The sequence below is a fragment of the Epinephelus lanceolatus genome, chromosome 19 (assembly GCF_041903045.1).
Source record: "Epinephelus lanceolatus isolate andai-2023 chromosome 19, ASM4190304v1, whole genome shotgun sequence".
Classification (NCBI taxonomy): domain Eukaryota; kingdom Metazoa; phylum Chordata; class Actinopteri; order Perciformes; family Serranidae; genus Epinephelus; species Epinephelus lanceolatus.
Window position 1 is genome coordinate 6,834,268 of NC_135752.1, and position 23,718 is coordinate 6,857,985.

At 39.1% G+C, this 23,718-nt stretch overlaps 1 protein-coding gene across 1 annotated transcript; it reads left to right on the top strand.

Annotated features, from left to right (window-relative positions):
• The first annotated feature begins 895 nt into the window (after window positions 1-895).
• On the top strand, window positions 896-23,597 carry tbca (tubulin cofactor a). Its single transcript, XM_033646918.2, has 4 exons — window positions 896-1,055; window positions 13,214-13,319; window positions 18,668-18,754; window positions 22,607-23,597. Exons 1-4 carry the CDS (start codon window positions 1,003-1,005, stop codon window positions 22,685-22,687), a joined length of 327 nt encoding a protein of 108 aa, XP_033502809.1. The 5' UTR covers window positions 896-1,002; the 3' UTR covers window positions 22,688-23,597.
• The last annotated feature ends 121 nt before the right edge of the window (window positions 23,598-23,718 follow it).

Genomic DNA, 23,718 nt, shown 5'->3' on the forward strand with positions numbered 1-23,718 from the left:
GCAGTTTCATGTTACAAATCAGTGTTTCTCCAATGCTGTTTGGCGTGTCAGAGATAGGTTGCAGGCCCAGCACCTGCTAATGTGTGCTCACTTTTTTTTCTGTGTTAACATAAGATCCCAATTTTTAGGAGGTTTTCCACCAAAAGCTGAATTATCCACAGAAGTCTTCTCCTGTCCAAAACAAACTGACCCTGTGATAAAAACCAGGAAGAACACTGAATAAAGCAGTGTCACACAAAAAAAATGATCTGTGTTTTTCTGTTGCTCTCAATACTGCTAACATGAAAATGCGAAAATGCAATTGGTCGACCTTTTTTTTAGATCCAGTTTTTGTTTTATCCATTCCAGGCTACTGTAGAAACATGACGGTGCAACATGGCAATCTCCAACGAAGAGAACCCACTCCCTATGTAGATGTAAACGACTCTTTCTCACAAAAACATGAATCTTTTTTTCAGGTGATTATAAACTAAATAAAACATACTTATTATAATATATTCCATTTCTGCCAATATATCTCCCTAAATCACACACTACCTTTGAAACTAAAATTATAAGATTGAAACTATATAAAAGCATATAGAGACAGAAAAACTTACAAAGTGAAGTAATAGTGGTGTGATAAATAGAAGCTGAGTCAGCAAGAAGCCATCTAAATTATATTACATTACATTATATTATAATGAATTAAAAATGTCAAGAATAGGTCTCCAAAAATGTTGTTCTCCACGGAGTCCTAACCTCCGACTTACTTTCTTACAGTTTATTTTTATCATCAGATATTTTTCGTACTCTTTAAATGTAAGTAGCGAATGAATGTGATTAAACGTAGCCTGAAGGACTAAAACTCCTAAAAGTGTTTTTCCTACTGGACCTGTCACTGTGATCCACACACTCGATGATCATCCTCTCCTACGGATCGATTTATCTGCGCGCAGCTGTCATCACTGATTTCCAACCTGCACACCGTTCACACAGTACAACACGTCAAAATCTACAGCAATGGCAGATCCAAGAATACGGCAGATTAAGATAAAAACCGGCATCGTTAAAAGGTATGGTTGGCTTCTCGTTTCACTTAAAAACGATTTAGAATGTCAAACGAGCTACTCACAGTAGCAATGTTAAGCTAAGGGTTGCGGGCTAACTAGCTTAGCAGGGCGGGCAGGCTGGCTCGGCATCAAACCACACCGTGCACGGAGGAATGTTTGCCCCTTAGGTTTTTACTTTACTCCGGTGCTTTGACGCGGCCTATCATCAGTAAGCAGTTTGCTATTGTGTTCGCGTTTGGCACACTCCGCCTTGCTAACACCTCTGGTGTGCTAATACAAGTTCACTGTGCTCGAAAAGATAGCCTTATAATACTGGAATAATGTGCCTAGTGTAACTTGCAGAGGCAGCTAATGCTGGTCCACTGATGCTAGCTGTTAGCTAGTTAGCTATCACATTGCTAAGAGCATGTTGCCTCGTTTTTAGCTCGACTATGAGGTAGTGCTGCTGTTTTGTTGTTGAAGTTGTCCTGTACGCCGATGGAAGAGGTCACTCGCAACAAAGGTCTTTTAATATGATTTTTTAATAAACAGTATCGAAGTGGTTGTAACGTTAAATATGCAATAAACTATGGCTAGCTACAGACAAGCTAATAGTAACTGTTACCGTTAGATAAACTAATGGTACACTGTTATTTAAAACACAGCCCTGTTTAGCCCTGTTTTATCTCCACACATCAAGACTTTACCTCACCTAGTCTGAGCGTACAGTGGACATTTGTGGAGATGTAGGAAATACCTGCACAGTCATGACACTGCATCTTGTATTGCTACTGTTAGTATGGCCCATTGTCATCACGTAGATCAATATCACTGTTAATAGCCAAGTATGTGTGCACATACAAAGAATTTAATTATTTTGTTGCTCTCAATGTACATACATATAAAATACAGCTTTAACAAGGACTTCAAAAGTAAACATAAACATTTGTCTACAGTGCACACACACACACACACACACACACACACACGTATTTACAGAGCATCCTTGGATTATGTTTGACAGATGATTACAGTGTGCATTTACCATAAGATTATATAATTTACCTGTAAAGTGGATGCTTGGTGTAATAGGGTTACTTCAGGGATTGTCCCTGACACCATGGACAGTTGGAGTGTTAAATATAGCAATGGCATGTGGATAGGAACCATAGATAGAGAAATAGACCTACAAGTTTACTCTGACTAAGCACATTTTAAGAATATCCTGTAGTTTGTAAAGTATGGTCAGTTTTTTTAGTTAGTCCAACTTTTTCTCTAGCCACTGAAAGAATTTCTTTTCCAACAGTATGTAAACTTGGCCCAAAGGTTGTTACTGATATTTTACTTAAGTCAAACTTTCTGCTAGGTTTTTGTTAAGGTGCTGTATCAACAAGATTATTAAGGCATTTGTATAATTTGCGTAAGCTAATGAGACCACAGCTTATCCCGAAATGGTTGGTACTACTAGAATGCACAAGTATCAAAGCTTATAGTATTATTTGTGTTGTAACACATGGGAAGTGAATGGATTTATAAATCAAATCTACCTACAAGAGTGGTTAAAAGAATGCAGAGAAGAGAAAAGAGATTAAAGTAAGATGCTGCGTGTAGCCAAGTGTAGGTTGTATTAGACCAGCAGAATCAGTGAAGAGTTACTTTGACTACTTACCAGTAAAAGCAATACATAAGTCCCTAAATAAGAAAGGCCTTTGCTGTAAAAAGCACCAACAGGAAATGTGGAGTTTGCAGTAAAAGCATGTTAACATTTGAAAATCTCTCATATGCTCTCTGTTGTCCTTTAGGAGCACTTTGTCCTTGTGATGCACAGTTTCTTTTTAAACTTGGCTTTTTAGCTTCTGAAAAAATGCATGTTTTCTTAGATTTGGACAGGCATGGGAAACTCTTTATATAGACCCTGAAAATGTATGTAGCTGTAAATGTTTGCTTGTGATAAACTGGTATGTATGCCTATGTTGTTATCATAAGAAAGCAGTGTTTGTTCTGTCAAGATATCAATAGTGGTAAATGGTCATCTTAAGGTAGTGATCTCAACAAAAACAAACTGATCTGATCTCTACATGTGTACGCACCCTCCGTGTCTTTGTTTATTTTTTAACAACATATGCTATGTTGTTGTCATGTTCAAATAGGAAGGAAAAGCAAACAAAGACAGGTATGAAGTTCATTATTTGCAAAACAGTACAGCAAACCAGTGGTTATGTTGATAGGTTGATAGGTGTAGTGAGTCCCCAGGACCCACAGGGGATTGTTTGAGTGGGTCCCAGGGAAATTGATTGGGTCCCCAATATAATAGCAGTTTTTGACAAATTGTGTAGTTGAGCTTAGGTTTGATGTAACATGGTGATAATTATGATTTATATTTATATATGATGAAATTTAATTTAATTCTGAAAATTAAAGTCCCAAACATGAAAACTTTGATTTACAAAACATTATACAAATGTCACATCTTGAGGTGTGATCACCAAAATCCCCTACCCAGTACAAGGTAAATCAGATGTGATATATGACTGTGATAATCTCATAGAAATAGAATTTCTATTTATAATCCATAAAAATTTAAATAAGATATTGTATTTGATAATTCAACATTTTGAGAAGTGTCTCGATTCTTTTTCTTTCCAAGTTTTTATGTCGTCCTTTTACTCATTGAGACCAAAATGGGATCTTATCTTGTGCAAGATATATGCACAGACAAAAAGAAAATTGCACCAGCCAGAAAAAATATTTTTTCAACACAGTGAGTTTCCTGGACAGCAAAGCATCATTGACTCATCATCGACACATTTGAATACAGCATCTGCTGTCATAGCAGATGTTGCACTGTAAGATTACAGGGATGTCTGTAGTAATATCCAGTGTCCGAAATAAAATTTTTGGACTGAGTAAGTGGACTGGTGGATGAAAAAATCCGCTGGCCAAGCATATTTTTACCGTCCAGAATAATAAATTGCTTTTTTTTTCTGTCACACATACAGTTGTTTCAGTACCTGTCATTGAAATAGTAATGTATTATGATAAATACAGACTTAAAGAAGAGGCCAGAGCAATCTTTGAAGCAACCATGATTTTAATATATTGAACAACTCATCACCACAGCCTTAGCATGTGAATAAGTTCCCTCCAATAAGCAGTGATGCAGTGTGTATGCCTAGGGCTTTTAATGTGAAAGGTAAGAACCGAAGGAATGATGCTGTATGCTGTTGTTGACAATGTGGGATGCAATAGAAAGTTTGACATCTTGGTTCAGTCTATGGAGCCTCCTTGTTATTATTTTAGTACTGTCGTAAGCATAGGCACAACTCATAACCCTCAGCAACACATTCGCCTAATGATGCTAGCTGCAGACCAGGGAAAAAAATGAGAGCGCTCGACATGATCAGCTCACGTCACTGTTTAAATGCGCATAAAATACATCTGGTGTGTGTGTGTGTGTGTGTGTCTGTGACACTCCGGCAATGACAGCAGAGGAGCCGCGAAGAAGCATGTCCCTAAATGACGCCAAAACACAGAAGAGACTAAGCATAGTTTTATTTTTTTTAACTTGACTTTTTAAGTATAAACATTTAGCTGCCAGTGTGGCGGTTCTCAGAGATTTGCTCGCCAAACAGGAAATCTATCTGCATTTGCTGCTTGGCAGGTATTAATTTCGGACCCTGGTAATAATATGCAGATTCATAAACTGGGGTACATTTTAGGTTCCTAAAAAGGTTACTGTCTACCTGTGGTCCTTGTGGATCTCTGTGCCACTGACATTGTGCACAGAGCTTTAGAGAGCCAGGGATGAGAGCAGACAGGCAGGTTTTAGATCTGTGCAGAGTACTGGAACGAAAACAGCTATCATTTCACAGTATTATAACATCCAAAACACAAGATTTACTCTCAGTGGTTTCTGTGTTATGAGAATTACTTTTTGAATATTAATGTTTAAAAATACAAAAACAGCCGAGAAACACAGAGCTAGCTATATGGCGGTAGCCCCACCTAGTGAAAAAGCTACAGCACGCAAATGTTTGTATGATTACAACACGGATTTCTTCTTCACAGTATAGCATTATCAGGGGAAAGACACACTAATAATGAGTTTACTGCATCCTTCGGATTTTAATGTGTCACAGACACAGGACGCGACATCATTGGCCGAAGGCCTGTAAGTAGGGCTGTGATGGTATGGATTTATACGATGCAGTCTAAAAACAGTGTATCCCTGCAAACAACACCCATCAACCGTATCACCGTGCAGAAGGAGGGGTGCATCTACTCATGGCCAAGAGGCTCATGCTTGTGACAGCGTTAGATGTAAACATTAATGGTGTCTTCCTCGGCTGAGCTGCAACGTTAGCTAGCAGTAGATGCATGCCATGTTTGGCAGGTGTAGTTCGGTAAGAAGAAAGTAAGAAGTTCTTACATGAAACTGCTCACAACAAGGAGGATGTGGATTAGGTAATGTTTTCTGAAAAGAGAAATTGCTGCATAGTTTTTCAAATGTATTTTTTGTCGCTTTGAGCACCACAACCTGAGTGCCCTCTAGTTCCATTGTATTTGAGAAGCAGATATCTCTCCAACACTAGGCAACTCACACCAAAACAATCTAGATTAATAAATAACACTACAGGTAAGAGTTAAAATACGTATTTTTGATCTTGGGGATGAACTGTCCCTTAAGGCAATTTTATGTTCCACTCTATGTGCTTAGCTTCTTCACTGTTGGCAAAATTTCTTGCTGATCATGGGTGTAGCCTCAGTATTTGCTGTCCTAATAATACCCTAGTAATACTCTAATAGTTTAAAAGAATAATGAATTGAAATTCCAAACCTTAACCATAATAAATGTGTTTTGTTTTGTACATCTGGGACACAACACAAGCTTTTTGATGTAGGACACCTCAAGCTCATCATCCGCTTCAAGCCAGCCTATTAATAGAGATGGCATCCATTCTGAGCTAAATTTGTACAATGTCCAGATTTACCTTGCTGGAATAGAAAAAAGGGTAGATATAATAAGATGTGGTGGGATAATGTGCTCAGTATAGTAGTCTGAGAGTATGTCTCGTCGATCAGGCAGACCTCTAATTCCCTCCTGTCAGTGGTGATAGTGTAATATGCTATCGATTGTGTTTTGATGAGGGTCAGATTACTAACAGGCTCCCTGAGGTGGTGATGATGCTGACTGGATTTCCCATAGAGGATGATGTGTCCAATGTCGGAATATCAGTAGAACAATAATGTACGTCATCAACCAGTACTGTTTCTAACTACTGTACTGATGTTTTTGAGGTTGAGTGTACTATTTGAACATAAGGCAGAAGACATTACATCTCCCCTCCTCTAGGCCAAAAGTACTATCTTGACATGGACCCTTAATCAAGCTGTTAGCTTTAAACGTATAGACTGTCATTGCTTTCTGTCTCTTCATAATCTCGTGTCCCTCCCGTTCAGTCTCCCTCTCCTCTGTCTCTCCTTTTCTCTCCTCTTGCCTCGCTCCCTCCCTCCTCCCTTTTTATATATTGGAGTTTAGAGGAAACCTGCCTACTCTTTTAGCCAGGCCTATTTCCAGTGGCTTTTGCACATTCCAGTCAGTGCCTTTTCTGCCCTAGCGAGGCGGATGCCCTTAATAAAATGACAACAGTAATTTGCCTTTGTCATTCCGGTCCCAGCACAGACTACATCGTGGCTCAAAAATACAGTGCTAGAGGAGGCGGCCGAATGTGTGTGTCGGCTGGCTCTAATTCCCTTTTTTTCTATTTTCCAGAGAGCTGCCTTTTCCATTAAGCCTGAGGTGGCAGGTCTATTTAAAACCAGCCACGACCCCACCCCTCATTCACACAGCTCTCCAAGTCTGGGAGAAATAAGAAATTAACATCAGGACTGGAAGGGGAGGAATGGACATTTTGTTATTAGACTGTCCTTCAGTTTTATTCAAATTATTCCAGCCTTCCTTCCTCCATCTTTCCCCTCTCTTTGCCACCTTCTTTGACTCTAAACAGGTGACATCACTCACTCTGCATCAAGCACAAGAGCGGGGCTGCCATTGCATATGGTTCCTGTTTAAAAGCTTCTTGATGGAACCGTATTCGAATGAGCAGTAATTGATGTAAAATATGACAGAGTGCTGTTGGCTTCCTTGGCTAAGCAAGGAGCAGTGCATCATGGAGGGAAGGGTCTACAGTAATGTTACTGATTAATGAAGGATCACTCACTTACGCACACGCAGCTGATTTTATGAAAAATTAAATTTGTGTTGTCATTCCGACAAGCAGGCACAGCCGGAAAAAGACTATTAGTTGGGAATCATTATCAATAGCAATATTTTCAAACTCCATTATGCCAATCAGGATCGGAATCTGTTTAATAGATTTAGTTCCATTTGGCCCGTAATTGATAAATAATCAAAATTTATCAATGTACTCAAGCCCATTTTCACTAACAATCAAGGAAAAGAGGCCCATTTACCACCTGACTTGGTCCAAATTAGGGACTAAATTGATGATCAATTAATCTCTAAAAAGGACTAGTAGTGTGTGTGTGTGTGTGTGTGTGTGTGTGTCTGTGTGTGTGTCTGTGTTTTCGTGTGTGTTGGAGGTGATAGAGGTGGATGAAGGAGTCAGAAAAGCATGATGATAAGGTGTGAGCTGGGAGGCATGATATGGGTACAGCAGAAGCTTTTTTCTTTGTGTGCCCACTGCATGTTCACTCAGCATGGAAAAAGTTGTAAGTTTAAGTTGGAACTTGATGTTATTCGACTCTTGAAGAAATTCTTAAGTTTATTTGAAATATGTGATGTGCACAAATCAGAATTCAGTTTGCTTTACAGTAGGGCTGATAAAGAAAAGTTAGTGATATCAGTATTTAAATGTTGATATGAAACGTGTCACTGCAGAGTCTCACCTTAATTATTTTGACAGATAAAAAATGACAAGGCAGCAATGTCACTACATGTAAAGACTAAATTTCAATGGCTCTGGCATAGGAAAAACCCTACACTGAATTGACGTGAAATAAGCAAAGCTCAGAGCACTCTGTGTGATAATATGTCAGAATTATAATCTTGCACTCAGTCATGCTCATTATTGTTAAAGGAGTGTTTCATTAACAATGAGATTCTGATATAATATTTACGTTAGATTAGAGATAAGATTAGAGTTGTGCTGAAACAGCTGGTTGAATGATTGATTAGGTGACCACTAGAAAGCTGATAACGCAATTCATTTCACTTAAAAAAATCATTGAAGATAAATATCAAGCAAAAATGCTCCACAGTTTCTGGTTTTAGTTTCTGAAATCTGAGGATGCACTGCTTTTATCTGTTTTATTAATATGTAAATTGAATATTTTCAGGTTTTTAACTGTTTAAGCCATTCAACAAACCAATTTTACGAATGTCACCTTGTGTTTGTGCCTATTAGTCACTATTTTCTGAGACTTTATAGTTGTCAATACACAGTGAATTTTGCCAAAAAAGACCATGAATCATTGAACTGAAGGAATAATCTATAAATGAATCAATAATGAGATTAGTAGTTCAGATTGAAATACTAGAGTAACCCTGTAATAGATTACGTTGATTTGATTAGTTTAAAGAAAGGTTTTATTCATTAAGTTGTAAAAGAGTTTGTACCCTAAAAGTAATACGATTTTAACAGTATCCGCACTGTGTACGTTAAAGAGTAACTAAACCCTAAAACCATTTTTTTCATCTGATAATCATTGTTTCTGGTTGTATAGTAGTGTTACTGACTGATCCTGCTCAAAATCTTGACAGTTTAGTGCAAACTGTTGAAAATCTACATTTTATTTTAAAAATGTGCTATGGAGTGCCCTCTACAGCTTGAAACCTGGTTACTACATTTGAATTTATATTACATTACATTGGAGGCGAATGACTCTTTTTCGAGGCGAATGACATCACTAACCGTCCACGCTAAAGCCTGCCCTCCTCCCTTTACTCCTCCTCCCCTTACTATAAAACCATTCTGTCCCCAGTTATCAAACTGATAGCGAGTAGGTTGGATCAGAGCAGAGAGAGTAGTAAAACAGAGAGAATAGCTAGTAATTTGTCGAATTGTATTGTTAGCATAGTGTATTTTAGTGTAGGTTTACAGTTAGTAGTGTGTTTATAGTATTTAGGTTAGTTGGTCAAGGAGAGGCGCCGAGGCTCGGGAGTATTTGTGCGGGGCGGCGAGGGAGGGATGTGGCGGGCCGCTGTGCGGTGAGAGAGAGCCGAGCCTTGGTTGTATATGTGCGGGGCCGTGAGGGAGGGAGGGGTGGATGGATGGATGGATGGATGGATGGATGGATGCGGTGGGCTGCTGCGCGGTGAGCCCAGGCTCCCAGAGAGGGAGAAATAGAACCAAGTAGGATAAAATAAGTCAAAGTGTGGAGAAGGGGACCGGCCGAGCTCCGGCCGCCTTCCGTTCTGCCCGTGTGACACAGTTAGGGGCGGTTTTCCAAGCCACCATCGGCACAATGGATATAAGCTCCACTGTCGGCAGGGTGAAAAAAAGTCTGTGTGGAGATGGGGAGAAGGGTGAACAGGGGGAAAGAGGCCGAACTCCAGCCGCCTTCCCTTCTGCCCGTGTGACACAGTTAGGGGCGGTTTTCCAAACCACCATCGGCACAATGAAAATAAGTTGAAGTCCCTCCCTGCAGCGAGGGACAATTTTCACTCCGCCCCCTTCCTCAGCCGCTCGCTTAGCTCCGCCTATCTTTTCTGAATTTTTTTAAATCCAGCTGTGGGCGGAGTAATGCCCAGAGAGGGGGGTTTAGTTCCCCTTTAAATGTATCAAAATTAAACACGTTTGTACAACTCCATTACACCATGCTTACCAAACATTTTTAACCCTCATCGCGTGTGACTGAGGTTGTTTCTTATTGTGTTTTTTTAGGTATCTGAACTATACCCTGCTGAATTCTGGGGCTCTTCACAGCAAGATTTGTGTTAACACTTTTGCTCATTGTCATGATGACTGAATATTAAGGATGCACAATATTATCGGCACGTCATTGGTATCGGCCATGTTTGTCTTATTTTGCACAATGAATGAATATTACATTCATTGAAAAACATTCTGTTTAAGGTCTCTATCTGCTGGTGGCCATCACGATTAGATTATGCATGCATAATGTAATGGTACCTCCACTATTGAAGAGACTTGATGATCACTAAAATGAGGTGGGGAAAAAAGTGGATATATCTATTGGTTATCGACCAAATGAGTTGATATGTATTGCCATAATGGATATCAGCAAAAAATCCCATATCATGCATCCCTGCTGAATATATGTGATTTCTATGTTGTTCAAGCCAAACATTTTATATTTGTGATTCTAACACATTTCTTTGTCTTTCTAACTTCATACTGTTCCATACTGTTCTTTGGGCTTTGCAGTGTACTAGAAAAAAAAGCATGGATTAAATTTTTATCTAAATTAAATCAGTTTTCATTCCTTTTAAAAATTTCTCAAAGTTCAACTTTTAAAGCAACATTTCTGTAAGTCTAATTCACACTAAAATAAGCAGGGACAAATTTAAAGAATCCAATCAGTTTTATTAGTCTTTTTCCATGTAAATGGATCCATGTTTGTGTTTTGGAGAAATTACTTAGGCTAATGTTGTATTCTATTGGTTTGTGTTCTGCATCATGACATTACTTCATTTCTTGTTATCAAATATAAAATAATAATGTGTAACTAAAATGGTGTAACTAGTTAATATTTCTATTTAAAAATTGTAGAATAAAAATACAGTTTGGATTTTTTTTATTTTTTATGGACGTGTTCAAACATGTACCCTGTCACATTTTATCGCTTAAAGCTCCATCACATCCACATGCTGGACAGCATCACCCAGATGTGCTGATCACAGGGATGACTTAAAAACAAATCAGAGCCCAGCCTCTCACCCCTGCTGCCTTTTAAGAGCCTTTAGACACAAAAACAGAACAGAATAAAACAATTACTGAAGCAACTGCCATTTAGGCTGGCATATAACCAAGAGTAAAACTAATTGCAGCACTCCTCCTAATGCACCAGTTTTATTTTTTATGATTGATTTAGAATTTTCAGTTTCATATCATTAGAGGTGCTTTTCAGTTTTATATCCTAATGTGACTTGTTGCATTTTGGGAAAGTTTCAGTACTTTTCTTAAGTTGCCAATATTGGTGTGGGGAAAAATTGATATAGCATAGTATCGTGATATGTTGTGTTGAAATATTATATCTGATGCCACGTTTTTTTAATTATATAAATGATCAATTTTGCAAATACAAATTAAACTCTTGGTAGCCTACTAAATAATAAAATCAGTTGCTTTTTCACAGGGATGTCCCGATCCAGCTTTTTCACTTCCGATCCAGTACCGATATTACAGCCTCGAGTTTTGGCCGATACCAATCCGATCCAAGCGCGTATTATACATATTCACTTATTTTGTTGTCAGTCATGTTAGAAAAGGTTTGATCAAGCGATATTACTCTAACAAGAACAACTTAATCGGGTTAGTTAGAATGATTCACCAAACTGACCTGTTTATTGTTAACAGGGTTAAATAAACAAACTTTAAACTTGAACATTAACATTAAATAAAAAATATAGCTGGTTTGCTTTGGCTGCTTTGGCCCCTTAATAAATAGAAAATAAATCAACACAAGAAATCTTTAAAATGTCTAACATTGAAATTAAAATAGCAGCAAGACTCCACACACGTGTGCTTTGGCCCCCTAATAAATAAAAAATAGATTAACGCCACAAGACATTGTTGACATTTAACAAACAATGCAGCCTTTCCTTTTCAGTTATTTTTGTAGTGTCAGTACCTGCCTGGTGCTGCTGTTTCCTGTGTGTCTGCATGCTGGCCTGGTGGATTGATAGTAAGTGCTGGAGCAGATCACTGGAATGGACTGCTTGAATCGCGGAGTGCTGGGCTGGCCGGAAAACCTGGATTGGACTCCATAAAAATCTTGGATCGGCATTTTTCCATGCAGTCCAATCCGATGCCGATGCATGTTTTTTGCTAATATCGGCGGCTGATACATCCCTACTTTTTCAGTCCACTAGATGAATTTTGCTGCGATAAAAATGATTATCGTGAGAAATTCTATCATTAAACTTGATCTTAAAACACACTTGTTCATCAAGGCCAATGGCTTCTAGCTCACTTATCTCCGACAATCATTCTGTTCTTGTTTTGTTTTTATTTTCCTTGTATTTGTGTATTCATGTATTTATTTTTGTTTTATTATTATTATTATTACAATTATTTAAAACAGATGTTGACAAAGTTTCCCATTGAGGACATAATTTACATTTGAAAAAAGGCAAAAAAAAATTGCAATATATATTGCAAGATATGTTATGGCAAAACATTTAAAATCACATTAATATTGTATTGTGACTAAAGGATTGTGATAATATCGTATTGTGAGGCCTCTGGTGATTCCTTCTCCTAGTCGACAATGGACAAAATGCAACCTAAGAGCTGTGACTTCTGTGCTCCATTACACCACCACTCCGTTACTCTCCACTAATAATCACTTTGTCTATTGGTCTGTAATTGTTTTGTCTACTCACTATTAAAAAATTAATTGCAAAGACTTGTGATTTGTGGATATTGGCTGTGCAAAGCAGCTTTCACCAAACAGCTGCATTTATAACATTTTAGTATAAAAGTGAAGGTTTGCTCCAGAAGTCAGGCATCATATAATATCCTTTGTGGAAGGTATTTCTCTCAGATATTCAGAGACATTTTTTAAGATATGCATGTACACCCTCTATGAGAAGATGCTTTAAATTAAAATATACCATATATAATATGTTGAATTTCATATCAGAGCATCTCCACTTGGATGCCAGTGTTCCGCGTAGCAGCAGTGAGGAGGAATGATGTGTACGGTGGTTGTTATTGAGGTGTGTATCTTACCATCCTTTGGGAGATGATCTCACTGTGTCCCATTCAGTCAAAGAAGCGTTGCAGGGAATGAGGATAGATGGCCTTGTCTGTAAAAGGTGACCATCACAGCCTGCCTTTTTTCATGCTTCGGCCTATATTATCTGTCTGGGAAGCCCATGTATTTATGTTTCATGTTTGATAGAACAACAATGTGTCATTGCCTTCTGTAACTATGTACTTTTTTCCCTCTCTTCCTGTCTTTGTTTTCTGCAGGCTGGCGAAAGAGGAGATTGCGTACAAAACAGAGGCGAAGCAGCAGGAGGAGAAGGTTGAGCGCCTGAAAACAGAGGGAGCAGACGATTATCTCATCAAGAAACAGGTATGTGGCTCCTTCTTTAATACCGCACAATTACGTGTCTTCATTTGAAAACCTTTGCATTATCCATTTATCATCCTGTTGATCTCAGCCAGTAAGTGAAGAGGTTTTGCTCCCCCATAGTTAGGAAGTGAATTCTATCTTGATGATTTGAGTATCCCCTTCATTCATGTAATGAGGTCAGTCCACAGTGATAATGAAGAATTAGGTTTTGAGAGGAGAATCATTAGTGATTTTGTAATTTGCTTGATGCAGATGTAATTATATCATGTTACTTTAGAGGAGTTTGATAATTACTGACACATGCTGGCAATTTAGTGTCCCCACCCTCCTCTCCATTCTCTCTCACTGTGCCTGCTGCCCTCCATCATTTGTGCGTGCACTGGAGGAAGCAGTATAAGGTTTGAAATTTTGTATGACACACGTTACTAGCTTGCTTTATGCTGTGATAACATGTTAAACACTGGCCTGTCTTCATGTTTCTTTTCTTGTAACTTTTTTGAAAATACCATTTTGATAATAGAGAAACTTAAATGCAGAAATAGGACTAGGATGGGGTCATCAATTAACACAGACAGATACATGAGTACAGTTCATTACACAGGGATTTGGGCCAAAATGGTGAAATTAAGAAGAATATTAAATATAAGACATTAATCAGTGTCTGTTTCCTGAGAGTATCTATCCCATTTCATCCAGTATTTTTAGCCATGTTAGCACTATGGTTCAAGGGATGGCGATGTCTGTCTGTTGGTCAAACTGTCTGTCGGTCCTAGTGATGTCACGATACCAAAATCTTTGTTTCGGTACCAATACCAATATGAATTTCGATACTTTTCGATACTCTTTGGTACTTTTCCTAAGGAAAAGTCCTTCTGGATACAAACCTTTAGAACAATAAATAGTAGGGGTGAAACGGTACCAAAAAAATCATGGTTAGGTTAGTACCTTGGTACGGACGTCACGGTTTGGTAACTCAAATGTTCCACCAAGTTTGTGTTGTCTCGTGTTGTCTCCCTTTGCGAGGCAGACTTTCTCTTGTCTTTTTTCACGTGCGCCAGCTGCGAATGTTGATACAGGTGTTGTCATACACACCACTTGCGCAATCTGTGCTCCAATAGGAACAAGAAAGGCATTTGTGTGCATAATTGAGTAAAATAAATTAACTAAATTAATGAATTCAATCAGTTTCAAAGTACCGGTATTTTTCCAAATGCAGTATAGTACCGTTTGGAATACTCTAGTACTGCGGTACTATTATAGTACAGGTAAACCGTGCAACACTAGTCGGTCCATTACTTTAGTGCAGACTGAAATATCTTAACAACTATTGGATTGATTGCCATGAAATTTTGTATGGACATTCATGCTCCCCAGAGGCTGAAGCCTAGCGTTAAGCCTTTTGGTTATTCCCTGATTTTTCCTGTAGCGCCTTACAACTTTCAAATTTAGGGTTTTGAGGGAAATGTCTCAACTATTGGATGGATTGCCATAAAATTTAAGATCACTTTAGTGATCCCGTGAGTTTATAACTAGCACCATCATCAGGCCAAATTTCAAAGTGCCAAATACTTTATTAAATAATTCCTATGTAAAGGTTCCCTGCTTCGTATATCTGTTTGCATATATTTAGTGTCTTTTTTTTCTTATTTTGGTTGTCTCTTTTTTGTGTTTTATGTATATATTCTATTAATTTTCATATGTTACTTCTGCTTCTGAATGCAGTCTATGTATATATTTTTGTTCTCCTTATAGAATTTGATCTATTGATGGTTTATTGTGATTTTTTTCTAATTATATTTGTTATATTCTCACTGTTATAGAAACCTATAATGCAGGTTTCTATTTATGAGTGCATTGTGTAAAGGGAGTTTTGCTTATATGCCTGCAGTCTGGCAAGTGGAGTGCTGATTGGCTCCACCCATGTCTGAGTAGGGCCTCATTTAGGCCACCTGTGAACCCTGCAGCTTTATGCCCTGATGAGCATGGCCGAAACATGTTGGTGATTTTAATGTTCATCATGAACTAGCCATTTAATAAAGGCCTTTTAAGTTTTGCACCAGAGAAGAGTTGCCTTGGATTTTGTTTTTTCAAGATGTACTTCACTTCCTGACCAAAGAGCACCTTCATGGATACCATGATACTGCAACCCACATGAGCGCCTCATCTGCTGTTGTCTTCAATGCCAAATACTTTGGTTTGGGACTAAATACTGCAAAGCTAATAACATTCCCTTCAGCTTCAGCTGTGCTTCGTGTTAAGTGCTAATTAGTAAATGTAAGCATGCTAACATGCTAAACTGACATTATTTGTGCGTTCCATTTTCACTGGGAAGTAGAATTTCCAAGTTCACAGTCGCACATTTCTACTGGAACGCCCGCTGGGGTAGGATGTCTGACTCAGAAAGTTGGAGGAACCTTGCTTAACCTGGCTTTAAAAAACAATATGGCTGCCCCACATGGCAACAGCATAGAGTGTATATTGTAATGGATGTAGCTACTGTTACGTCACTCATTGGTCTGTGACTGCCGTTTTGAAGCCTCGCATATGTCATTTTGGCCGTCTCCATCTTGGATTTTTGGAGTCAGAAGTGGCCATGTTTGGATGAGAGGGTGTAGCTGTGGAGGAGCAGGGGTTGGATCTGACTTACAGACTGTAGTGACGCATCACAGACAGCCTTACTCTCAAGCGGCCCCGTCCTTAAATATGACGGCTTTAAGCCTTAATAAAGTTGTAAATGGGTGAGTTATAAAAAAAAAAAATTCAACCCCTGCACAGTTGTCGTGTATGTTGAAATTAGTTACAAAGACAAAAACCCTTTTTAATACCAGGCTGTAAACATGTTTATTTCTATTGTCAAGTTTGGCATTTTCACATGGGGGTCTAAGGGGATTGACTGTGTTTTGGAGCCAGCCTCAAGTGGCCATTTAATGAACTGCACCTCTCCATTGGCTTCATTTTTCAGCCTCAGGGTTTGTCGCTTGGTCACCAGTGGTGAAGCGCTAGCAATATACTTTTTATTACCACTTCTGTCTTATTTGTGTGTGGTCAAACAGTCACACATCATACTGTCCAACTTCTGTCTGTGGAAATGGTGTTTGTATGCCAAAAAATACAACATAATGCCTTGTAGTCAACTGGTATTGCCAACAATGGCTAACCTAGCTGGAACTGTCATTGATAACAACATCTTGGTTTTACTGGATTGTGGTCAACTCGACTGTGACATCATTTCCATCCTCTCTTCTCTTGGACTTTCAAGGTAAATGTAACGCAGCATGTACATGCTAAACATTAGCATGTTAGCATTGTTATTGTGGGCATTTTAGCATGCTGACATAAGCATTTAGCTCAAAGCACAGCTGATGCACAGACTGGTTGTTTCCTTGGAGTGCAGATAGTTGACAGTGTTTATGAAAAGCATCATAGTAGGAGGATCCTCTAAAGCTGCGATAGCCATGGCTGGAGGCATCATGTTTTTGGGTTGTCCATCCGTTCCATCCTTGTGAACACGATATGTCAAGAACGCCTCAAGGGGACTTCTTCAAATTTGGCACAATATCCACTTCGACTCAATAATGAACTGATTAGTTTTTGGTGATCATAGGTAAAAGGTCAAGGTCACTGTGACTGTGTCTGTCTCATTCTTGTGAATGTCAGTATTTCAAGAATGCCTCAAGGGAGTTTCTTCAGATTTAACACAAACATTCACTTGGACTTGGACTTAGAATTGCATTTTAGTGGTCAAAGGTCTCTTTCTCATTCTCGTGAACACAATATCTCAAGAACACCGTACAGAAATTTCTTGAATTTTGACACAAATGTCCACTTAGATTGAAGAATTAACTGATAAGAATTTTGTGGTCAAAGGTCAAGGTCAGTGTGACCTCACAAAATATATTTTTGGCCATAACTCAAGAATTCGTATGCTAAACATGACAAAACTTCATACAATTGTCTAATAGGACAAAGTAATGAAGCTATGACATTTTATATCCAAAAGGTCAAAGGTCATCTTCACTGTGACATCATAACATTCTACAAACACACATTTCTGGCCATTATTCAACATCATCTCAGGAACAGGAGACATATTTCTATTCTTCTGTGCTACTGCAAAAACAAAAAAATCCACAACAAAACATTGAATCTAAAACCCAGTATCCTTGACATTAAATGCCCCCCTTTTTCCCAAAAAGGGCTGAAAATGTGGACAAAACTAAAATATGTGGGTATGATCCACAGAGGCCTCAGTCTCAGTTAATTTGTTGATTCACTTTACATGTTTCAGGCAGAGAAGAATTGCAATGCACTCACCGCTTCTGATTATGTTTACTGGTAACATTAAAATTCAGTGTGTGTTTTGTTTTGTTTGTTCATTCATAAAGCGGCAGCTCAGGCTGAGCAGCAGGCTTGGCTGGTGTTAAATGGGGAGATTGGGAGGCCAGATGGATTATGGTTGGAGATGAGAGGTCTGAGGCAGGATGGATTAGAGGTTTTTATTTTAATGGAATCAATACGCTGTAAGTGTCATCTTTATCCAGCACTGATGGGATCATTCCACTGCACTGGGAGGGCACCATGACTTTTCTCTGTTTCAGTACTCCTTTGCTTAGTCTGCTTCACCTTGTCACATCTAGATGGCAACCAGCTCGACTAGTTGTCTACCGTCTTTCAGTGTGTCAGGTAGTCTGCCAGCCTGTCTGCGTATGAGTTCATCTGACTGCCTGTTAGTGTGCACAGCCGTGTAATACACACGCGTGTAACGGCATCCATGTTTAGACTTTCCAGCTCGACAGAGGGCTAGGTGAGGAAGCATCTGTCATGAGTGAGTGTGTCTGACAGCGTTAGCCAACTCTTCTCTGCTCTTTAGGGTGCCAGCTGGGGGAATTCCACATTAGCCGCGGCTGTGAAAGTTCCCCAGGCTGTAACACAGTTTCACTCCAGGCGTAGTAATACCTCTTTACGCCTGATCACAGTGCCCTCGGCTTCAGGGTTTCTTCATTTATCCAGGTGTGCAGTCAGATCGAGGTGGTCCCCTGCTGCCCAACTCCCTGCCCGATCGATAACTCAATAACATATTTCATACCGCCGTCTTGTTTGGAGATGTTAACCACAGTAGAGTGTATGTGGGACACCCTGCATGTTTCTGTCAGGAACAGGGCGACAACCAAATGCAGCGAATGAGTATGCCTGTATCTAGCTGTTAAATTAATGTTCTGTACTTGGAAAATACATGTTCGATGATGTGTTGATTTTTGTAATGAAAAATTCTAACGGGAGCAGTGGTGGGGGTAAGTCCAATTAATAAAGATGGTGATGGCACTGATGTGGTCTCTGTGTGGTTTCAGATGGAGGTATTGCAGGAGTCCAAAATGATGATCCCAGACTGCCGTCGTCGTCTGACCATAGCACACGGAGATCTGCTTCAGTTATTAGTAAGTAACTCTCAGAGTCGCTGTTAAGTGAAAGTGTAAAAAACCTTTTTCATCTCACAACAGGACACAACTGTGTGGATGAAACTCTCGATCCATTTATTGTTTCTGTGTTACGGTAACTAATTTATAACCTTGTTGAAAAACTACATGGGGTAAATTTATTTTTGAAATATTATAGACACATGACAACAAAAGCAACCATTCATCACAAAATTAGCCTGAACCTCAGCTTGTGTTTGACACAAACGGGGTTTCTCCCTACCCCAGTGTACCTTATAGTCCTTTTTGTTTCTGTTACATTTCTGAGAAAAACTTTACAAAGCCGATCTAAAACCAGACATGTCCCATGGTTCATTCTTATGTAGGAGAAAGTGGACATTGCTCAACATTTGATTGACTACAGCAAACTGCTTATGCCTTGAGTTTGGAAATGTGAGAATTTATTTGTAAATAAAGCTGCAGTAACTATAATGTTGGCCAGTAGGGGCCAGAAATATTAAAACAAACACAGTCCTATCCTAATAATGTCTTTTATAGTTATTATGGCTAAGGTGTTGGCAAACAACTGCCCTTTTAGGCATCCAGCAGAAAAAGAGCAAAATTATAATTCATGTAGAGTCAAATTTCTGGCTACTTGACAAATCTAGCTACTAGATATATTCTCTAACTTTGTCTGTCTGCTGTTAAGTGCAACAGGGTTCCCATGGATCCTTAGAAAGTTTTAATGAATGAATTAATCTAAAACACTAATAACTAGTAACACTAATTTTTAAAATAATTTACAGAGCGTCTCACACATTAATGTCACACAGATTAGGATAGTGGAGCCAGCAAAACATTCATAAGCCCCATTTTTACCAAGCAGTACAGTACCGTACAGTTCAGTACACTTTTTTTCTGTTTCCACTGTGAAGAGTTGTGGATGTACCAATGGAACCGTTCCACACGGTCCTCCCTCTTTTTGGGTACCTAGCACACTGATCCGGTACTAAAAGGTGGAGCTCTGAACACTGCAGTCCGTTAATTGGTCAGTAGCGGACTGTCACTCTTGCTCAGAGCTGAGTTGTGGCTGGTTTTGAGGCTTATGTGACCCCTGTTCATACCATGGAGAGTTTTATTAGTAGAGTGTAACTATAAAATGATGTTTTGTTGCCTCTCACAGCAGCTGTTGTCTGAGAAAAAATAACTTTCACTTTACTGGGCCAACTGCCAGCGACTTTTAAGGTGGAACTTGTAATGTTAGTCAATGCATGAGTTGACGGCATGAATCCATCAGCACACCTTCAATTTTACTGTGACAACTTTGACCATTCCATTAGTTTTTATATGACATACAGTTTTAGTAATGAGTGGATCTTGAAACATTTATATTTATTAATTTCAACCGGGTTATGTGAACGGCATATAATCTCATCCTCACTCGAAAAAAAAAAGCATTGGGGAGCGTTGTGTGGGCTCTGGCAACACTAAATCCCCCGAGCTTGCCTTGAAAGGACTAAATGTGCAAATCCACTATTTTTAAATATCCCATGGAGAGAGACTCTCACTGCAACCTGTTGTATTCTGTTCTGAAAATGTTGGCGTGCAACCTCATTCTGTAGACGATAAACGAGGTGCAGACTTCCATCTGTGTCACCGGTAATGAGGAAATACAATGAGTGCTGGACAGAGCAGTGAGTGACAACAACCCTGCCCACATAAGAGTACTGTTTGCAGTGGAAATGCTAGGGTCTAGGTACCATGTCTGAAGGGTTACTTTAGGTTCCAAAGGTACCATACTGAAAGAGTTTGGTGGAAACAGGGCTTATACTGTCTGCTAGCTATCTGTCACTGTACCTTGGACAACATGAGGAAGTGCAGATTCAACAGAGATGGGCTATTTAACCAAGATTTTGCTGCATGGCTGAAACTGACTTTGTGTAGTTTATGCAAAACGTTTTTCACGCTCGACACAAAGGGAATCAAATCAGTGGAATCCCCAATACACAATATTGACTTACCTTAAAACAGATGTAGACATCATTGTTAATCTTATTCACGTTGAGTTGATGTTGTGGTGTACCGCACAACGTTATCCAAAGGAGGCACTTTTCTCGGTTGAGATGTGGTTTAGGAAAGGGTAAAAAAAATACACCCCTTCGCCCAGCCTGTACCCCATGCACACCGTTTGACCATTTTTAAACTTCAAATCTCCAAAAAAGCTCATAAAACCAAACAAAACTGACTTTCTGTAATGCATTTCAATGAATGTCCAGGCAGAGAATGTCTGAGTGTATGGGAATGGCTATAAGCACTGTGATTGGCTCATTGCGTTTGAAGGCGGGGCTTAGCCATAGGTCAATTGAGACAGGCCTTTATTTGTCAAAATGTGTAGCCACACCAGGCTAGTAAAAGAAACTGGCCATTTGATTGTAACTAGTTTTTATGGCACCTTATAATAACCAATAATGCTTATTGCAAAGCACTAAAACCAGGACCACCATTAAGCCACCCTTAATCCCCGCAAGGAAATTCCTTCACTGCAACAGCCCTACCTTTGAACTGACATTGCACTGTAATAGAATGCAATGTTAGTGCATAGCTCAAAGCACAGGTGTGCCAAAATACCTCCTCACAGAGAGGATGGTTGTAGGTTGTTATGGTATTTTCCATTTGCACTGGGAAGTCGGAATTAAGAGGTTCTCATGCAGTTGAATGTTTCAACTGGAACGCCCCCCAAAATCCAAGATGGCGGTTCCGTACATGAGCAGTAGTGTAAGTTGTAGTAATATAGTGTTTATTAGATCTTCTGTCTTATTTGTGTGTCATTACAACAGTCGTTCACACAGTTCTGTCCAACTTCTATCCTTGGACGTGTTGCTACAGTGTTTGTATGTGCAAAAAACACAGCGTAATGTGTTGTTATTAACTGGTATTATTAACAATTGCTAACCTAGCTTGAACTGGTATTACTAACACAATCTTGGTTTTCAAAATAGTTTTACTTTAATGCAGTCAACTGACGGCATTCCCAGCTCTGACCTCTGACCTCAGGCTGATGTGTCACTTACTTTGTATTGGTGTGATAGCATATATCTCAATGGGCGATACCTCAAAGCTGAATCAAATAAAACTGCAGCTAATCTACTTGACCACATAAGAGGTTATGGGAAAATGTTCTTTTTTTGTAATTTCATTGAACTGAACAGGAAAATATGCTCAAGCATCACATGTTACACTAATTACCCATATTTTGGTGTATCCATGCAACCACAGCGTGTGTATTTAATCCCGTCAGGACTTAAGTTGATATGGTGAGAAGCAAACATAAGCATGCATGTCTCAGGGTCATCTCAATTAATCCAGAGCAACAGTCAGGCAGCTGGTGGTGGTGTGAGTCACTCACATGAGAGCTGGATGGTAGGCAGAGGGAGCTAACCTGGAATTAGCAACATGTCCCCTTCCCCTATCACTCATCCTCCCTCCTTTCTTCCTGTTAGACAGACATGCACATATGCACACGCTCATCACAGTTCATTAGCAGCGCTGTCACTTCGATGACCACCACAGGAACTCGCACACACTTGATTAAAGGACATGGACACCATACTGTCATGTTATCCCTCGGCCCAACCCTTAACTGCTAAATTTAGATCCTGGTAACTGAAATATGACCTTGTGCATTAAGTTTTATGACGATAATGAAGTGACATCCAAACAATACTTTTATAAAGACAGTGACAAAAAGAGAGTTGTGGATTTCTTCATAAGTACCCAGCTGTAATTCCTCATTTTTGGGTGTAGGAGATTGCAATATTTTTTTCTGAAATGCCAATAAAACAAGCGCGTGTGTGTGTGTTTGTGTCTTTTCAGGAAGCAGAAGAGGATTTGGGTGAATCAGAGGAGTACAAAGAGGCTAGAAACGTATTGGACTCAGTGAAGCTTGAAGGATGATTTCTGATCTGTTTCTGTTCTCACTGTGAGATTCACTTGCTTTAAATGTCCATTCCTTTCGTCAGGCCCTGTTTGGAAAGCGTGGAGGCAAGCTGAATCCATTCAGAGTCTCTGTTCTTGATGTAATTATTTCTACTGTTTACTGTTAACGTGCCACCACATTTGATCACACTCCTCCTGTGAGTAAAATCCCACAAGAACACGATAAAACATTCAGAGTTTTTTTTTTTCCTTTAACATTTTATTCATCATACTAATACACAATTTGAACTTCATAGACAGGATGAAATACACGCAGGTTTGTCTTTTCTGCATTTTTAATGGTGTGGGTCCACTGTGGGATTGGCTTTACACTGGTGACTATTGTATTTGGTGAAAAACTGCAAATGACTGTAGAGTGTGTTATGAAGTGACGGCTTTCCTTAATACTTTTCTAATTCATTTTGCATTCCTTTTATATGTATTTGAGTTGCTTAAACCTGCAGGACCTTTATTGGCTCCAGCCTCAGATAATGATGCATCCCAGAATACTTACCAAAGCCGCAAGTAACAATTATTTTCATTATCAGTTAATCGTTTGATTAATTGTAAAAATTACCTATCACAATATTCCTCAGCTTGTTTTGTTTGTTCAAACAACAAATATAGTTTACTGATAATGATGTAAAACAGTGGCCAAGCAGAAAATGATCAAATTTGAGAAACTAAAAGCATTGAATGTTGGCATTTTTTTTTTAAATCAATTTTAAAAATGATTGGGGATTGTCATTTTCTTTCAGTCTACTAATCATTAATAAACTGACGGTTTCAGCACTCAACTGATGGATGTAATTGCAGTGAATTATCCTGTTAAGAGCAGTGAAATGGATTGTGTCTTGATACCTACAATAAAAAGGAGCACTTTGGGAAACCCTGTCAGTCAAAAGACAAATGTTGGTTCTAGCCATGAATGATGAAACAGGCCCGTCTGGTGTCCCTGCGGCAGTTACATCTATTATCCAAATGGCCTAAAATAACGACACCTTGTATTA

Excerpts from the sequence above, each read along its gene's own strand:
- tbca (XM_033646918.2), top strand. The coding sequence starts at position 1,003 with ATGGCAGATCCAAGAATACGGCAGATTAAGATAAAAACCGGCATCGTT. Across the intron at positions 1,056-13,213 it reads AAAACCGGCATCGTTAAAAG|GCTGGCGAAAGAGGAGATTG; the intron begins GTATGGTTGGCT and ends TGTTTTCTGCAG. Across the intron at positions 18,755-22,606 it reads GAGATCTGCTTCAGTTATTA|GAAGCAGAAGAGGATTTGGG; the intron begins GTAAGTAACTCT and ends GTGTCTTTTCAG.